At 41.2% G+C, this 15,174-nt stretch overlaps 1 protein-coding gene across 35 annotated transcripts in view; it reads left to right on the top strand.

The window, feature by feature from the left end:
* Positions 1 to 15,174, top strand: part of LOC106577623 (receptor-type tyrosine-protein phosphatase delta) — a 645,315-nt gene that overhangs the window by 548,871 nt on the left and 81,270 nt on the right. For 17 of the 35 annotated variants that reach the window (XM_045701361.1, XM_045701356.1, XM_045701359.1 and 14 more), the window contains 10 exons: positions 1,784 to 1,894; positions 3,451 to 3,462; positions 6,132 to 6,401; positions 7,539 to 8,120; positions 8,712 to 8,857; positions 8,975 to 9,119; positions 10,900 to 11,205; positions 12,068 to 12,261; positions 13,603 to 13,629; positions 14,430 to 14,547. In XM_045701361.1, the coding sequence (XP_045557317.1) occupies positions 1,784 to 1,894; positions 3,451 to 3,462; positions 6,132 to 6,401; positions 7,539 to 8,120; positions 8,712 to 8,857; positions 8,975 to 9,119; positions 10,900 to 11,205; positions 12,068 to 12,261; positions 13,603 to 13,629; positions 14,430 to 14,547 (1,911 nt within the window). The remainder of the gene's footprint in view (positions 1 to 1,783; positions 1,895 to 3,450; positions 3,463 to 6,131; positions 6,402 to 7,538; positions 8,121 to 8,711; positions 8,858 to 8,974; positions 9,120 to 10,899; positions 11,206 to 12,067; positions 12,262 to 13,602; positions 13,630 to 14,429; positions 14,548 to 15,174) is intronic. The other 18 variants (XM_014155852.2, XM_045701360.1, XM_045701362.1 and 15 more) reach the window with 5 other exon arrangements.

The following is a 15,174-nucleotide window of genomic DNA, read 5'->3' as shown; positions in this document are numbered from 1 at the left end:
CTTTTTCAAAAAACTCAGTTGTGATATGCTTGCTCCGGCTCAAAGAAGCATATCCAATGACAACTTTTTTTTCAAACTCTAATTGTTCTTTCATTTTTTTGTTTTCTTTTTGGCCATAGCGACTCATGTGTCCCTCTTTTTGTCCAACTAAAACAACCAAACATTTTTCCCCCTTAGCTGCTCTTGTTCAGCACTAAAATTATGCACAGATGCTGTGGAATCACGCAGGCATGCTGAAGACAACATTTCCTTTACTCTGCTTTTTTCTCCCAAAGAATTCTTTCTATCTTTGCAAGCCTATTTTTTTATTTATTCTATTTGCTTTCCTCTCCTGTACCTTGTGTAAAAAAAAGCCCAAACAACTACTTTTTTGATAAAGTTTCTCCGGGTGCTTTTTTCCTCTTTCACCTATTTTTCTTACTTTTCTTGGGTTTGAAGGCTATTTTACTTTTTGACGTTTTTTTATTCTTCAGGGTTTGGGGGAAGGCAAACAGTTGAGTCTGGCGAGGACCTGGCGGGTCCATTTTTGCCGTTTGGGAATTGGAGAGTGATTGATGCATAAGCCATTTTTCCCCTGGTCATGTGACACCACACTGCGGATCCCATTGGTGGATTTTTATGGGTGTCTTTTGTAGTTTTCACAAGCTAACGCAGTGGTTGGTTGCCTTCTTGTCGGATCAAGGCCACCATTTTGAATTTTGTCTTCTAATACAATTGCATTTTATTTTTCAGCTAAGGGTTGTCAAAAGGTTGTAAGTTGTGCCAGCATACATTTCTTGCTCTTTGGACAAGATCTGCATGTCAAAAGTTTTGTGACAGAGGGTGATATATTGGTAATACGATATTATGATGAGTATTTTTTCACATATCTCAGCAGCATTTTTTTTCATTTTTTTGTAAGTGCTGCATTTTTCTAACCGACTTTGACTTGATGAAGTCCTAAATTAATTTTATTGATATTAGATCTGTGATTGAATATGCTAAAATTCATACCCAAATTAATTTTTTAATTGTCCTCCCTTGTTATGCTGCTTTTGTATACTGTAAACCTCTTTTGTTTGATCCATGCTTCCTTGAAGCAGTTTCACTCATCCCCATATTGACAGTCCAGTGAAATGTTGTACATTGCAGGGCTTGCCCCTATCCCTCAAAGTCGAGCTATACTATGACATATTTTCACACTGGTATTAAAGTTGAGTGCCTTTTTAGACCCTGCAACATGTATGTAGGTTGGTTTTTATCCTCTGATGTCAACAATGAGGTAAATGTTAAATGTTAAATATTTTTCCATGGTTGTTAAATGTTTATTTGTTCCCCTAAGATTTCTGTAGGCCTGATAGTAAAGCTATCTGACTAAAACTATCCATGATTGATGTAATACACTAGTCTTTTTATAATTACAGAAAATATGTAATAAAGATGTCACACATTTAATACATCAGCCTGGGGTAATGTTAGGGGAAAACTGTCAAGTTACAAGAAGAATGCCTATTTGCGAAACAAGTAAGGTTGTGTTGGTCAATGGTGAAGTAAACTATCCTCTGTGCAAATGATCCCTACAGATACCAAAAAAAATCCCTCTACGCTAGTTACAATGGTAGCCGATTTTACGATGTACCCTCATCGATTCATAAAAGGAGCAAGTCTAGGAGTGAGGGGGCTTCAATAACATGTTGGCCCCTGACCAGTCAAGCGAGTTTAAAAAAAAAAGTTTGTTAACTATATAAAAAATGGCTGACACAAAACCAATGGTGTCCGGCACCTACCTTCTATTCCCACGCAGGGGCCCTCCAGATTGAGCAGAGCGAAGAGTCCGACCAGGGGAAGTACGAGTGCGTCGCCACCAACAACGATGGAACCCGTTATTCCGCCCCCGCCAATCTATACGTCAGAGGTAGGAAAGTGACAACAAAACAACAACGGTATTCTCCTTTGGAAGCAGGTTACCCAAATTCTGATAAGAAAAAATACATAGAAGAAAACATTAAAGTGGTATTTGGAATGGTATATTATGGTACAACTGGTGAGATGGGTGTTCAAAACTGGGTAATTCTGGGTATTGGAGTTAGTGATCCAGTCCAAATGTCCATGTCCAGTGAGGTACTTGTAAGTATGGCTCTTTTGTTCTATTTGACCTACCTGCACTGATTTGAACCTGTGTGTTCTGTTTTCTGTTTTTCTGTTAATTTTCCTGTCTAACTCCAATGACTTGACTGCTTGGTGTGTTTTACCTACTAATCGCCTTTTACTCCCAAATGTACCTTGAGGGGAAACGGGTGGACAATCCCTCCACCAATCCCCTCTGTTCATTGTAGCAGATCCTCTCTGATCTTTGTTTCTTTTCTTTTTTCTCTTTTGAGCAACATTGGAAGGACACCTTTAACTCTTTGTCAATACAGTTTTAAAAGTGCTGAGATTATATTTAATAGTGATTGTATGTAGTTATCAGATAAATGTAGATTTTCTAAATAATGAATTTTAACTACGTGTTGAAAATCAGCTTTTTTTGCAACAATTTTAATGTTTAAGTTAATGTTGATAGCATCAGCACATAAATTGATTTGCTGATTTTCTTATAAGTGATAATTCCTTGAAAGGAAACACTGTATTGTGGCCTTCATAGAACCTTCTTGAGCTATCACAAATCTTTGTTCCAATTATCATGAACTGTCTCGAGGTTCAGCTTTTGATGTGAAAGTCACATTACATAGTTTAAGTCCATTGTAATAAATATTATTGTGTGTTTACTGATAAGATTAAGGCCATTGTTACATTTTTATATCAATCTTTGAACACCATTGGATATTATTATTATTTTAAATAAAATCGTTTTTCATTAATATTTTAATTGCCAGCTGTAGCTATTTTTCTTTAAAAACTATTATCTCTAATTCTGTTTGAGTCTGGTGGTTTGCAGTATCATCACAGATCATTCATTTAAAACACAGTCAATGACAGTTCTTCGAATACTGAATAATGATGAGTCAACAGATATTTGATTGGGTGGAACAAACTGAAAGTGGATATTGACCAAATTGAACAGCGATATCTTTCTGGATATCATATTATGACTTTTTGCATCCCTCACATTTTCAACATGCAGAACATTTGTATGTAAAACCCAACCTACACATAGCACATATATGTTAATCCTTAGCACTCGATACAAGCCAACCACATGACTGGGATAGGATTGTATTATATGCTAAACATAGCAAATTATTTCAACCCTCAAAATGCTTAACATGTTGAAGTGGTGCTAGTTAAGAGGTCTGCCTCTAAACCAGGGTATGAGGGCGATGCAGCGGACTCCCTATGTGACAGGAGGTCCTTCAAAGTAGCATTTTGAATGCCTTGAACATGGCCTTTTTACTCTCTCTGTGTTTCCCTTGTTTTCTTCTCCTTTCCTCATTTCATTGTGTTCTGCATCAAACCCCCTACATCCCTCAGAGCTGCGAGAAGGTTGGTGTTTTTTTTACTTTTATACCGCCTTACAAAACTGAAACTAAAGAAACTCATTTATTGCAACCGTACTTTTTTTTTTTATCTCAAGAATACAAATGAAGTGAATGTACAGTAGTTGCACTTGCGTGCCATTTTTCTCTCTCGTTTTGTTCTCTCCTTGGTTCATTATTATTTATAGCCTTGTATTATTATTGTTTCTGCTTAGTTGCTCAGTACATTTTTTTCCATGAAGAATTCCCTTGGTCTTGGCTACAATGCTTGACTGTCCAAAAAGTGGTGCATGTAATGGAAAGGATAGTGCAGCTTTAGTGTGGTGGGAGGGTGTGGAATAAGATTTGCATCTTCGGGAGTATTTGCATGGTGACCTGTTTATGCTCAAGCTAGAGATCCCCCCCCACCCACCTCTGTTCTCAGCCCTACCCCTACCCCTACCCTTTGCCCCTGCCCCTCGTTGTCCTTAGCTTGTTAGTGTTCCTGCTTGGTAACTCAGGTCAATGCCGTGACAACGGCAGGCGGCACAAAAAAGCACAGCGCCAACTTGAGCCGGAGCAGGAAGGGTGTCCTCTATCACTACAGGCTCCTGGAATGAAGCGCTGCCACACTCTGCGGCCTGCCTAGGCACATGAAAATGAGCAAAGAATTCCCACTGAGCAGCCATTTGACTAACTAAGACTGGATGAAAATGTTCCCTCTATTGCACTTCGTCATAGTGTCAGAGAAATATATATATTTAAATCCATGAGCTAAATTCTCCTTTGTTATAGTCAGTGGCGAGGTCTAGCGCTCAGCTGTTAAGGTAGCATAGCCTTGTGAGATGAAAGCATAATGTATTTGGAGCAATAGACACAAGACTTGACAAATGTAATGATATTCAAATGAGTATGATAACATTATGTCTTGGTGGATTGTGATCCAATTGGATATTAATTAAATATTAAGCGAGTTAAAAGTTGTATTTAATAATGCAAGGAGTTCTCTGAAATTCCTTCTCTCTGGAGAGGAACAATCTGCTTAGCAGAATGTGCTGTATGAAATGTGATGGCGGTTGAACATGTTTGCTAATGCTACATGTAGATTCAGGCTTGTAGCGTTAGCAAACAATGCTATTAGCCAACAATGCTATTAGCAAACAAATGCTATTTTAGCTAACGCTCAGTTTTACATCATATTAATGTATATTAATGGCCACATACAGCGAGAAAATCCAATGGCTCTTGCCATTACATTAGTCAAGGCTCATCTTTGTGCCCCATATTCGAGAGAGAAGCTTGTTTAATTTTAATTAAAAGTGATTGGGAAGATGGGAGTGTTTCACTCTTTATTAGTATCACCGAGGTTCACCGCCAAAGCACCAGAGTGATTAATCTTTCCAAGGCGCATGGAAGAGCAAACAACATTCCCCAAATACTCCCACCATTACGTCTCTGAGTATCCAAGGAGATTGGTCTACTGGGACCTTTATTCATTCTGAGTACTATAAGCAGTAACACTGACTTCAGTCCTTTAATGTCATTCCTCCCTAGAAATGTATTCAAATCCAAACCCAGTTCCTGTATTCTTCTACCCCTGCTCCAGTCCCTGTCCCTTAAATCCTCTTACCTTGTATGGTGTGTTTGAATCATGCGTGGTTAACTACCTAAGTCAAACCTCAGAAAACATTGTGATTTGTGTTAAGATGACTCCTTTGCCTCTCCCTGTCCTGTCCTGTCACACTGGAGCACTTCCCCATATCTGTCCAGTGACGCTGTGCATTCGTCCTGCCCTGGCAACTCTAGCTTAATAATAGCCAGTCGTGTTTATTTCCCAGCAACCCAAAGCTGCCAGCCTAACCCTAGGCACCCTCCCCATGTTTGATATCTGTTTTTTTGAATGTCTGTGTTACTATTTATTTTCCCTCGCAATCCTCTCTCGCCTTCCCATTCCCAACCATGGTTGCCTTTCCAAGCCAGCTATGTGCTTGTGTGCATGACAGAGAGCCCAAGCCCCCATGACAGGACCCGGCCTTGTATCTTTCATGTGCATAGTGCTGCATCATTTAATTTCAATCAACTTGTTTTGGGATTTGTTTCAAATTTTGATTTGGTTTTAGTTTCTACCCGGAACGTGGTTATTTTGGAACGTGTATCCACTTTTTTGATCTGAGAAGCAGAGTTGCACCATATTCCATGTACTTGTACCATAGTTGGATGTGTCTCCACCACGGAGCATCAGTATGTGTGATGTGACAATGTGATGCGGCACATTTACGCCACATCAACTGGAAGAACGCAGCATTGAAGTTGTTCTCTTGATCACTTCACTCTGGCATGCTGTCGACCCTCCAGTTCCTCTGTGCCGTTCTCTTTATATCTGTATGAATGGTATAATTCATGCATGGTGTTTGTGATTGTTAGTCCATAGCTAGTCCCATCATTGAGCCCTGCTAGGCCTGGACCGAGTAGTGTGTGAAACTGTGTGTTTTACTCTTCATCCAGCCATCTCAGAATAAAATATCCATGTCTAAATATGTTACATTAGATCTAAAAGTAAAATTTCTGGCAAGTTGTAAATATATTTGTTATCCATGTATATAACTTATGAGTCTCTTTTTTTCTCGGCCGTTGATGGGAAACCTTGGCCTTGTGCAGCTTGTATGACTTGTTACTCCTACCCTCTGTCTTCTGTAGTGCGACGGGTGCCCCCGCGGTTCTCCATCCCGCCTACGGACAATGAGATCATGCCTGGAGGCAGCGTCAACATCACCTGTGTGGCGGTGGGCTCCCCCATGCCCTACGTCAAATGGATGCTGGGAGCCGAAGACCTGACGCCCGAGGACGACATGCCCATAGGGCGAAACGTTTTGGAGCTCACTGACGTCCGTCAGTCTAACAACTATACCTGCGTAGCCATGTCTACTCTCGGGGTTATTGAGGCGGTGGCGCAGATCACGGTGAAAGGTAGCGCCCGTTTACTTCTTCCTGTCATGTTTTGTTGGTCTCAGAAGGAGGGTTCCTAAAGCCTGGGATGTGTTGACACCAGCCTCAGTGCATTAGATGCTAGATTGAGAATCAGTGAATGGGTTATCTTTCAACCAGGGGAGTTAAACACCAAAGCTCTATCCCCCCAAAGATTTTTTTTTTCTTTGGCTGTCCCCATAAGAGAACCTTTTGAAGAACCCATGTTGGTTACAGATATAACTGTTTGGGGTTCCATGTAGAACCCTTCCACAGAGGGTTCTACATGGAACCCAAAAGGGTTCTACCTGATGACAGCCAAAGAACCCTGTGTGTGTGTGTGTGTGTGTGTGTGTGTGTGTGTGTGTGTGTGTGTGTGTGTGTGTGTGTGTGTGTGTGTGTGTGTGTGTGTGTGTGTGTGTGTGTGTGTGTGTGTGTGTGTGTGTGTGTGTGTGTGTGTGTGTGTGTGTGTTTGTGCGTGCGTGCGTGTATGTGTGCACAGTGGGTATTGTTTGGTCTTCTCAGAAGGCAGGGTTCTTATCGGAGTGTAATCATATCTCCTCCGCTGCATACTAGAGAGAGAGATTCCAGATTCTACATTTGAGGTGGCATATAACGAGAATCCATCGCTCTCATTTCTTTCAATTCATGCCACCGGTGTAACAGCAGAGAAAAGCATGTCTTTTGTTGTACGGTTTTACAATAGTTCAAATGTGGTTATAATGTGCTGCGGTGGCATACTAATAGGTAAGGCAAGGTTAAAGAAAATATGACCTTTTAGAATATACAGTCTGAAAATAAATCTACAGTATGAAGGGTAGGAATGCTATTATTGTGATCGTGGCACAGCCAGCCTATTCATGGAAATGTGATAATGCCTGAGGAATTCATATGAAATGTTCAATGCTTCTGCCTATTGTTAGTTATTATGTGTTTCAAGTGAGGATATCCCGTTTTCCTTGGATAAGTCACCAATAAGTCACCAATATTCTCTTCTTTATAACAAATACATAGCGGTGTTATTCCACGGGAATTGGGCCTAGTGTTTGGCCCACAACTGTTATTTGTACATTATAGTCATTAACCATGTATATTGAGCATGCATATTTTAAATCATATCGTATTTGTTTGTTATTCCAGCATTGCCCAAGCCGCCCGGCATTCCCTTGGTGACGGAGCGCACGGCCACCAGCATCACGCTGACGTGGGACTCAGGCAACCCTGAGCCTGTCTCCTACTACATCATCCAGCACAAGTCCAAGATCTCAGAGGACACATACAAGGAGATCGACGGTGTGGCCACCACTCGATACAGCGTGGGCGGCCTCAGTCCTTACTCGGACTACGAGTTCCGAGTGGTGGCGGTGAACAACATCGGGCGTGGGCCGCCCAGCGATGGCATCGAAGCCAAGACGGCCGAGCAGGCACCTAGCACGGCGCCCAGGCAGGTCAGGGGTCGTATGCTCAGTGCCACCACAGCCATCATCCACTGGGATGAACCAGAGGAGGCCAATGGGCAGATTATGGGCTACCGTGTGTACTACACCATGGACTCTGCCCAGCACGTCAACTTGTGGGAGAAGCAGATAGTGCGTGGGTCAAACTTCCTAACCATTCAAGGCCTCATCCCTAACAAGACCTATTACATTAAGGTCCTGGCCTACACGTCGGTGGGTGATGGACCTCTGTCTGCAGATCTCCAGATCATTGCCAAGACGGGGGGTAAGATCTGTGTGTAGCCGGCTTTATGTGTGATTTTGTTTGGACCAAAGCCTTTACATGGACAATAACATTAACTGTATGTGAGCTAGTCGATACATTATTGTAGGAGCTGAAGCTCTGCAATGTTTGAGTTATGAGTAAACAAGCACATCAACCAACTCTGCAATGGAGAGGCTAATTCGACAGCTAAGTGTCTTTCTGGGAAAACACTTCACTCACTCTGTCCTATTAGTCAGATAAAAGTCTCCTCATCTTTGACCACAGCTGTAAACACTTGAAATCTCTTTTGGCTCTTGAGTGCCAAGCAATTTCCTTTTTAATTTGCCATTCTGAATGACAAAAATCACAGTTTAATAAACAAGATTGGGGCCTTGTTTACTTCATTCAAATATATAAAGCAATAGTAGCAATAACAGGTAATAGTAATCATGTATTAATAACATGTTACTACTAATGTTATTATTAGTAAAAGAAGCCACAGTAGTACCAGCAGCAGCACTCGTCAAATATGTTTTAACAGAGGTACGATGGAAGTGACAATGAGTATCATTGGTTTAGTGGACCAAATGTGTATTTGTATTGCTTTCCCAGTCCCCTCTCAACCGACCGACTTCAAAGGGGAAGCCAAATCCGAAACAAGTATACTACTATCGTGGATAGCCCCTGCACAGACCGGACAAGACAATCAAATCATGGGATATGAACTTCTGTACAAGAAGGGGGACGACAAGGAGGAGGTAACTGGTTTCTCAAATTCAAAATATGGCTAGCTATACTGGCCCAATGTATCTTACACCCAGTGGTATACCTTTTTCTTAATGTTCTGATCTGATGACATACCATTATCTCAACAGAAACGAATCAGCTTTGAGCCAACCACCACGTACCTGCTGAAGGACTTGAAACCCTTCACTACTTATACTTTCCAGCTAGCCGCGCGCAGTAAGCATGGTATCGGAGCCTACACCAACGAGATCTCTGCAGAAACCCCTCAAACACGTAGGTCCTCTTCCATATCTAAGCTCTGGCCAGACAGTTTACCACTGGATGTGGAAACACCTTGGAGAGAATTTTTTTTAATAAAATCAATTTTCAAACACGTCTACCTTTGCGATTTAGAATTGCAAATGCTAATTCCACAACCTTTTGCCAAAAACATGTTGATGACATGATACAAAGTAAATGTCATTCAGAGGTGGATGATTCTTAATAAAAAATGTATGTAATCGAAAGAGGTGGGTGACTTTGAAAATTGACAAGTTCTGCAGCGATTGGAGCTGAAACGGGGTGTTTGGAACCTGACCATGCACCTTTTCACTTTCAAATGGCTGCATGGACAGTGTTCACCAGGGCTCTCCTGTGAAGTCAACAGACAAGGTCACACTTTTTACAGAAGCTACTCCTCTTCAACACCTTTGATGTGCAAAACATCCCAACTAAGGCCAATAATAGATATGTGAATTATTCATTTCAATTTCAAATTTCTCTTTGTCTGACTGTCTGACAGTTTTGATTAGGGGAAGGGCATGTTATCCCACTATTAAAAGCCTTGTCTCTTGACTTTGCGTGTCAGCCACGTCAGAATATTTGCATATTGAGACTGAGCTTTCTATGGAAATACAATTCTGCACCTTTTATCTGGAAGTCAGTGGAGTTTCCCTTTCTCAGTATAATTAATCATTGGTGATGCCAACCCCTTAACAAAAGAATAAAATACAAAATTGGATAGACAACAAATACTGTAGAAAGCTCAAAAGCAAGTAGTATCACTGACGATAGAGAATTACCTTATTTTACCACACAATAATCCCTCAGGTTTATTGAAATTGCTAAAGCATTGACCAATTTGTCAAGGCACCAAATTGAAAGCTAAGGACAAAAACATAGTGTATTTATTAGAAAAACATACAGATATTTAAAATAAACCCGAGGTCTGTGTAAGACAAAAAAGCAGAGAACAGGTAGGTATTAAGTTCAAAAGTCCAAACTCGATGGGAGGTACCAAGAATGTCTGCATTGAGACTTTGAAAAGTCATTCATATCTCCTTGGGAAGTTCTCTGCTGTACAGTCAGGCTTTTACCACAAACCAACAGGCTTCGGAAAGGTTGGTGACAAATACAACTTTTTACACTTTGCTAGAGTTGAAGCATCAACCTTTATGTTTTTGGATTCGTGGTAACTGCTTGCCCAATGTTTGATATTTGTTTGATTTTATTTTGATTTTATGTTGATCCAGTGAACTTTTACTGAGCAGTAATTGGATACGTTTATATTAAATGTTGGTTTTAGTCATGCTTATAAGTCCAAGATATGAAGCCCTAGACTGATAACAGCTTTTAGGAAATAATATTTAAGGTATTATTTACAAAGGTAGGTTACCTATTTTGAAGGTGTTCTATTATCTCATGACAACCCCATCCATACATCCTCAGTGTGTGTGATTTTATTTATTGAGTTCACCTTGTTTTAAAAAGTGTTAGTCTTTTGTCTTTGCCTTTTGTCTCATGTTAATTTGGGAAACCTCATTGACCTTTGATACCATTTCTTTGCATACATTGTTTGAGTCCTTGTGGTTCGTCCTCACTTTGTGTCATATTTATTTTCCCTTTCCCTTTTTTTATTGTTTGTTCGTTTCCACCACCATCATCCCAACCCAAAAAAACTTCAACCTACCTGTGAAACCCCTCGAAACAAACAAAATAAAACAAAACCCCAACTGAAATGGTTGATCCAATCAAACAAAACCCTGCTCGTCCTCAAATCCACTCCTCCAATCAGAGCCCTCAGCCCCACCTCAGGATGTGAAGTGCTCTAGCCCCAGCTCCACCTATATCCTGGTAAGTTGGCGGCCGCCCCCTACGGAGTTACAGAATGGGATCATAACCAAGTATGCCATCCAATACGCCGCCACTGAAGGGGAGGACACCACCATCCGACAAATATCCGACATCCCTCCCGAAATCTCCCAGTACCTCTTGGGAAACATGGAAAAATGGACCGAATACCGTGTGACAGTGACTGCTCACACAGATGTCGGTGAAGGACCTGAAAGTTTACCACAACTCATTCGCACCGAGGAGGATGGTATGTTTTTTTGAAACCACTGCCCCTGTTTCAAATCCAGTCCACCCTCTAACCTCTAACCCCCTTTAGACACTGTCTAACAGCATCTACAGTCCTTCTGACCTAGCGTCCCTCCCTGCTTCTTCCTCCTGCTTCTAACAAAGCTGACTCCTAACTCTCATGCAACTTTAGTTTTTTTACTAAACAGACTGCGACTGACTTTTTTGTAAATCTCAATGAACTTTTTTTCAGTATTTTTCTGCCTTTATCCTTTTATGCTTTTACTCAATTTCAACATATGGTATGGAATTTTTCTCCTGCACGGAAGCACTTCAGGCCTTTTGACTTCCAGTCCCAAACTGTCATTTAAAAAACTTTTTTATGAGAAAAAAACTTTTAGTTTTAACTTTTTTATAAACTTGACTGAATGGCAAGTTATGGACAGTGGAAGGACACAATTTGGAAGGTATATTTTTAATGGCCTAAAACAACAATATTTTTTTCAATTTCAATTTCATTTTTTCTTCACGCTTCATAGCCAAAATTCTTGCAGGGTGCTTTAAACTTTTGAAGCATTCCCTTTGGCTCTTTTCTATTTTGACAAACACATTTTTATTCCATGTTTTTAATCCACTACTTCCATTTTTTTGATGTTTCCAGATTAGGTCAGTTGTCAGACCTGTTTTTGGGTTTGTTTTTCTTTTCCCGTGCCGTTGTTGAAATATTGATGTCATACAGTGCTTGTTGCAGTATGCTCGCTCCCCTTTTCTAGATTTTTTCACCTCAGCATTTTGCTCTTTGGAGTTGGCCAGGAATGAAAACGGGGAGAAGGGGTCCTCTATAATCTTGACCTTCTTTCTTTTATCCCATGGTGTTCCTCCAGTTCCCAGCGGCCCACCTCGTAAAGTCGAGGTGGAGGCTGTCAACTCCACATCAATTAAAGTGATCTGGCGCTCGCCGATGCCCACCAAGCAGCACGGGCAGATTCGAGGGTACCAGGTGCACTACGTCAGGATGGTTAATGGGGAACCCATGGGACAGCCAGGCATCAAGGACATCTTGATCGAGGATGCGCAGGTAAGCACCCTCCTCCTTCGCCTCCCTCCCCAAACTCGCACATCCTCTCACCTTGAGACGTTAGTTGACACAAGGATAGCAGAGCATAAGAGTCACACCTGCCAGGGTAAAAATGTTATGATATGGTTAAACCTTATGACACAAATAATACTGAACAAAAATATTAACGAAACATGCAACAATTTCAACAATTTTACTGAGTTACAGTTCATATAAGGAAATCCGTCAACTGAAATAAATTCATTAGGCACTAATCTATGGATATCACATGACTGGGCAGGAGCACAGCCATGGGTGGGCCTAGGAGGGCATATGCCCATGCATTTGGGATCCAGGCCCACCCACTGGGGAGCCAGGCCCAGCCAATCAGAGTTTTTCCACTCGAAAAGGGCTTTATTATAGACAGAAATACTCCTCAGTTTCATCAGCTTTTTGGGTGGCAGGTCTCAGACGATCCCGTAGGTGGAAGAAGCCAGATGTGGAGGTCCTAGGCTGGCATGGTAACACGTGGTCTGCGGTTGTGAGGCCAGTTGGACGTACTGCCAAATTCTCTAAAACGATGTTGGAGACAGTTTATGGTAGAGGAACGAACATTGAATTCACTGGCAACAGCTCTGTGGACATTCCTGCAGTCAGCATGCCAATTGCACACTCCCTCAAAACTTGAGACATCTGTGGAATTGTGTTGTGTGACAAAACTGCACATTTTAGAGTGGCCTTACATTGCCCCCAGCACAAGGTGCACCTGTGTAATGATCATGCTGTTTAATCAGCTTCTTGACATGCCACACCTGTTAGGTGGATGGATTACCTTGGCAAATGAGAAATGCTCACTAACAGGGATGTAAACAAATTTGTGCACAAACATTTTGTGAAATAAGCTTTTTGTGCGTATGGAACATTTCTGGGATATTTTATTTCAGCTCATGAAACATGGGACCAACACTTTTCATGTTGCGTTTATATTTTTGTTCAGTCTAGTTGTTCTCAGGACCTTTTGAAACCCATTGAGTATATCTATGATAAAATACACATTGTCTACACATGTCTATGAATAGACCTACACAGTATGTGCCTCCTATGTTACTCTCAATATCTGGTTGAGACAATCACAGGAGCTTTGAGGCCTGAATTTAGATCCAATGGATCACACATCTGTAAATTCAATGGAACTAACATAATCAAGAACTTATTGGTGCTCAGTGAATGACATCTCTTAAGGGTAAAATCATCAGTCAGTATAATATACAGTATGTGTCTTGTCTGTGGCAACTACTCAACAACTCCGTACTTAGTCTTTGTTTTGTTTTCTTGTTTCCACTCATCTCAAATCGTAATCAGTGGGAATATGATGATTCAACTGAACATGTGAGTAGATACAGAGGCCTGATACAGTGTTAATCCCGTTCCCCCTTCGTTCCCCTGCATGCTCTGTCTCCTCTGTTCATGACCTCCCCTTGGTGTTGATTGTTATGAACCTCACATCACCTCCTGACTCTTCTGAATCCCCGCTAAGACAAAAATGCAAAACATACACTACTTGTTTTGTACTTGTAAATTGAAATGGAATGGCATGACTAACAGATATCCATATTCAATATTACGAGGCTATGCACAGTTTCTTAGCGTTGTTGATTACAATAAACAAGCTTTTTGATTGGGGAACCTAGTTTATTGCAAAGCTGAGCACATCACAATTCAAAAGATGATAAGTTACCATGTGTACTGCACTACTTACTCATTTTCAATGCATGGGGTGCAAGTAAGCATTTCTTTGGACAATGTATACCATGTGTATCCTGTACATACGACTAATGAAACTTTAGGCTTATGGTCCACCAGTCCAGATCATATGCATTGAGCGAAGGATGGTGTGGCAACTAGGCTATAGTTTTAAAAACTATATAATAAACAGGACCGGTTTTTACCAACCATGTTCATTGTCAGTTATTTGCTAATTAGTGAGATAATATCTGTGAGATAATGTATGTCCTCTGAATCAATGAGTTACAGCATAGATTCATGTACAAAAATGTACATTAGTTTGGTCCTTTGTATGATGAATGATCCTAATATTACACAACATCCCTAAACACCCACCTAATGCCCAAATTGCAGTAAAATCTCAAGCAAGAGTAAAACAAATACAAATCGCTATTCTTCTACAGGAAATGGTCATCACAGAGCTGCAGGCTGAGAGCACGTACTCGGTTGCCATGGCAGCCTACACGACAAAGGGAGACGGCGCTCGCAGCAAGCCCAAGCTGATCACCACCACTGGCGCAGGTAAGGGACCTGTCACCGCTGTTAATGTACCCTGTGATCATCAAAAAATGCATTTGTCCTGTAGAAAGCTGTGAAATTGCACCCAGTGAAAGGAAGCCCAAAAGAATGATGCTAAGCAAACCTTTTCCGCCCACGGCTATTAAAGTGTGAATGTGGCTAATTGCCACCTCAATTATAACAACAATTGTAATTCCGCTCACCGCCCATTTTGACATTGGAATGCTCACAGGGGTTAAGGAACTAATGAAAAAATGAGGTGGGGAAATGGGGGAAGAAAAATACTTCCAAATTGAAGGCAGCCCGATGGTCTGTTCAGCTCTCATTGGTTTCTTTTGAGAGAGCAGCATGACAGAATCCAAATGGCAATTCAGAAATACTTTGCTGTGTGTGTGAGACATAATTGCGCTGTCGTCTAATCCGTCTGAAAAGCCTTTCATGCCGCACCTGCCTGGCGTACAGATACAGACGGCTAGTGTGTGTGTGTGTGTTGGGGAGAGGATGGGAGCCTTTACTCAGTAAATGCTTAAAAGGGAGGCCATATTGGTAGGTATCAAAGCAAACAGCATTAGCATTTATGCAAACAGGGTGTTAGCTATATACTGCTCTCTTGGTGGCTTAACACTTTAC

Source organism: Salmo salar, chromosome ssa18 (assembly GCF_905237065.1).
Source record: "Salmo salar chromosome ssa18, Ssal_v3.1, whole genome shotgun sequence".
NCBI classification, from domain to species: Eukaryota; Metazoa; Chordata; class Actinopteri; order Salmoniformes; family Salmonidae; genus Salmo; species Salmo salar.
This window is presented reverse-complemented; position numbering and strand designations above follow the sequence as displayed.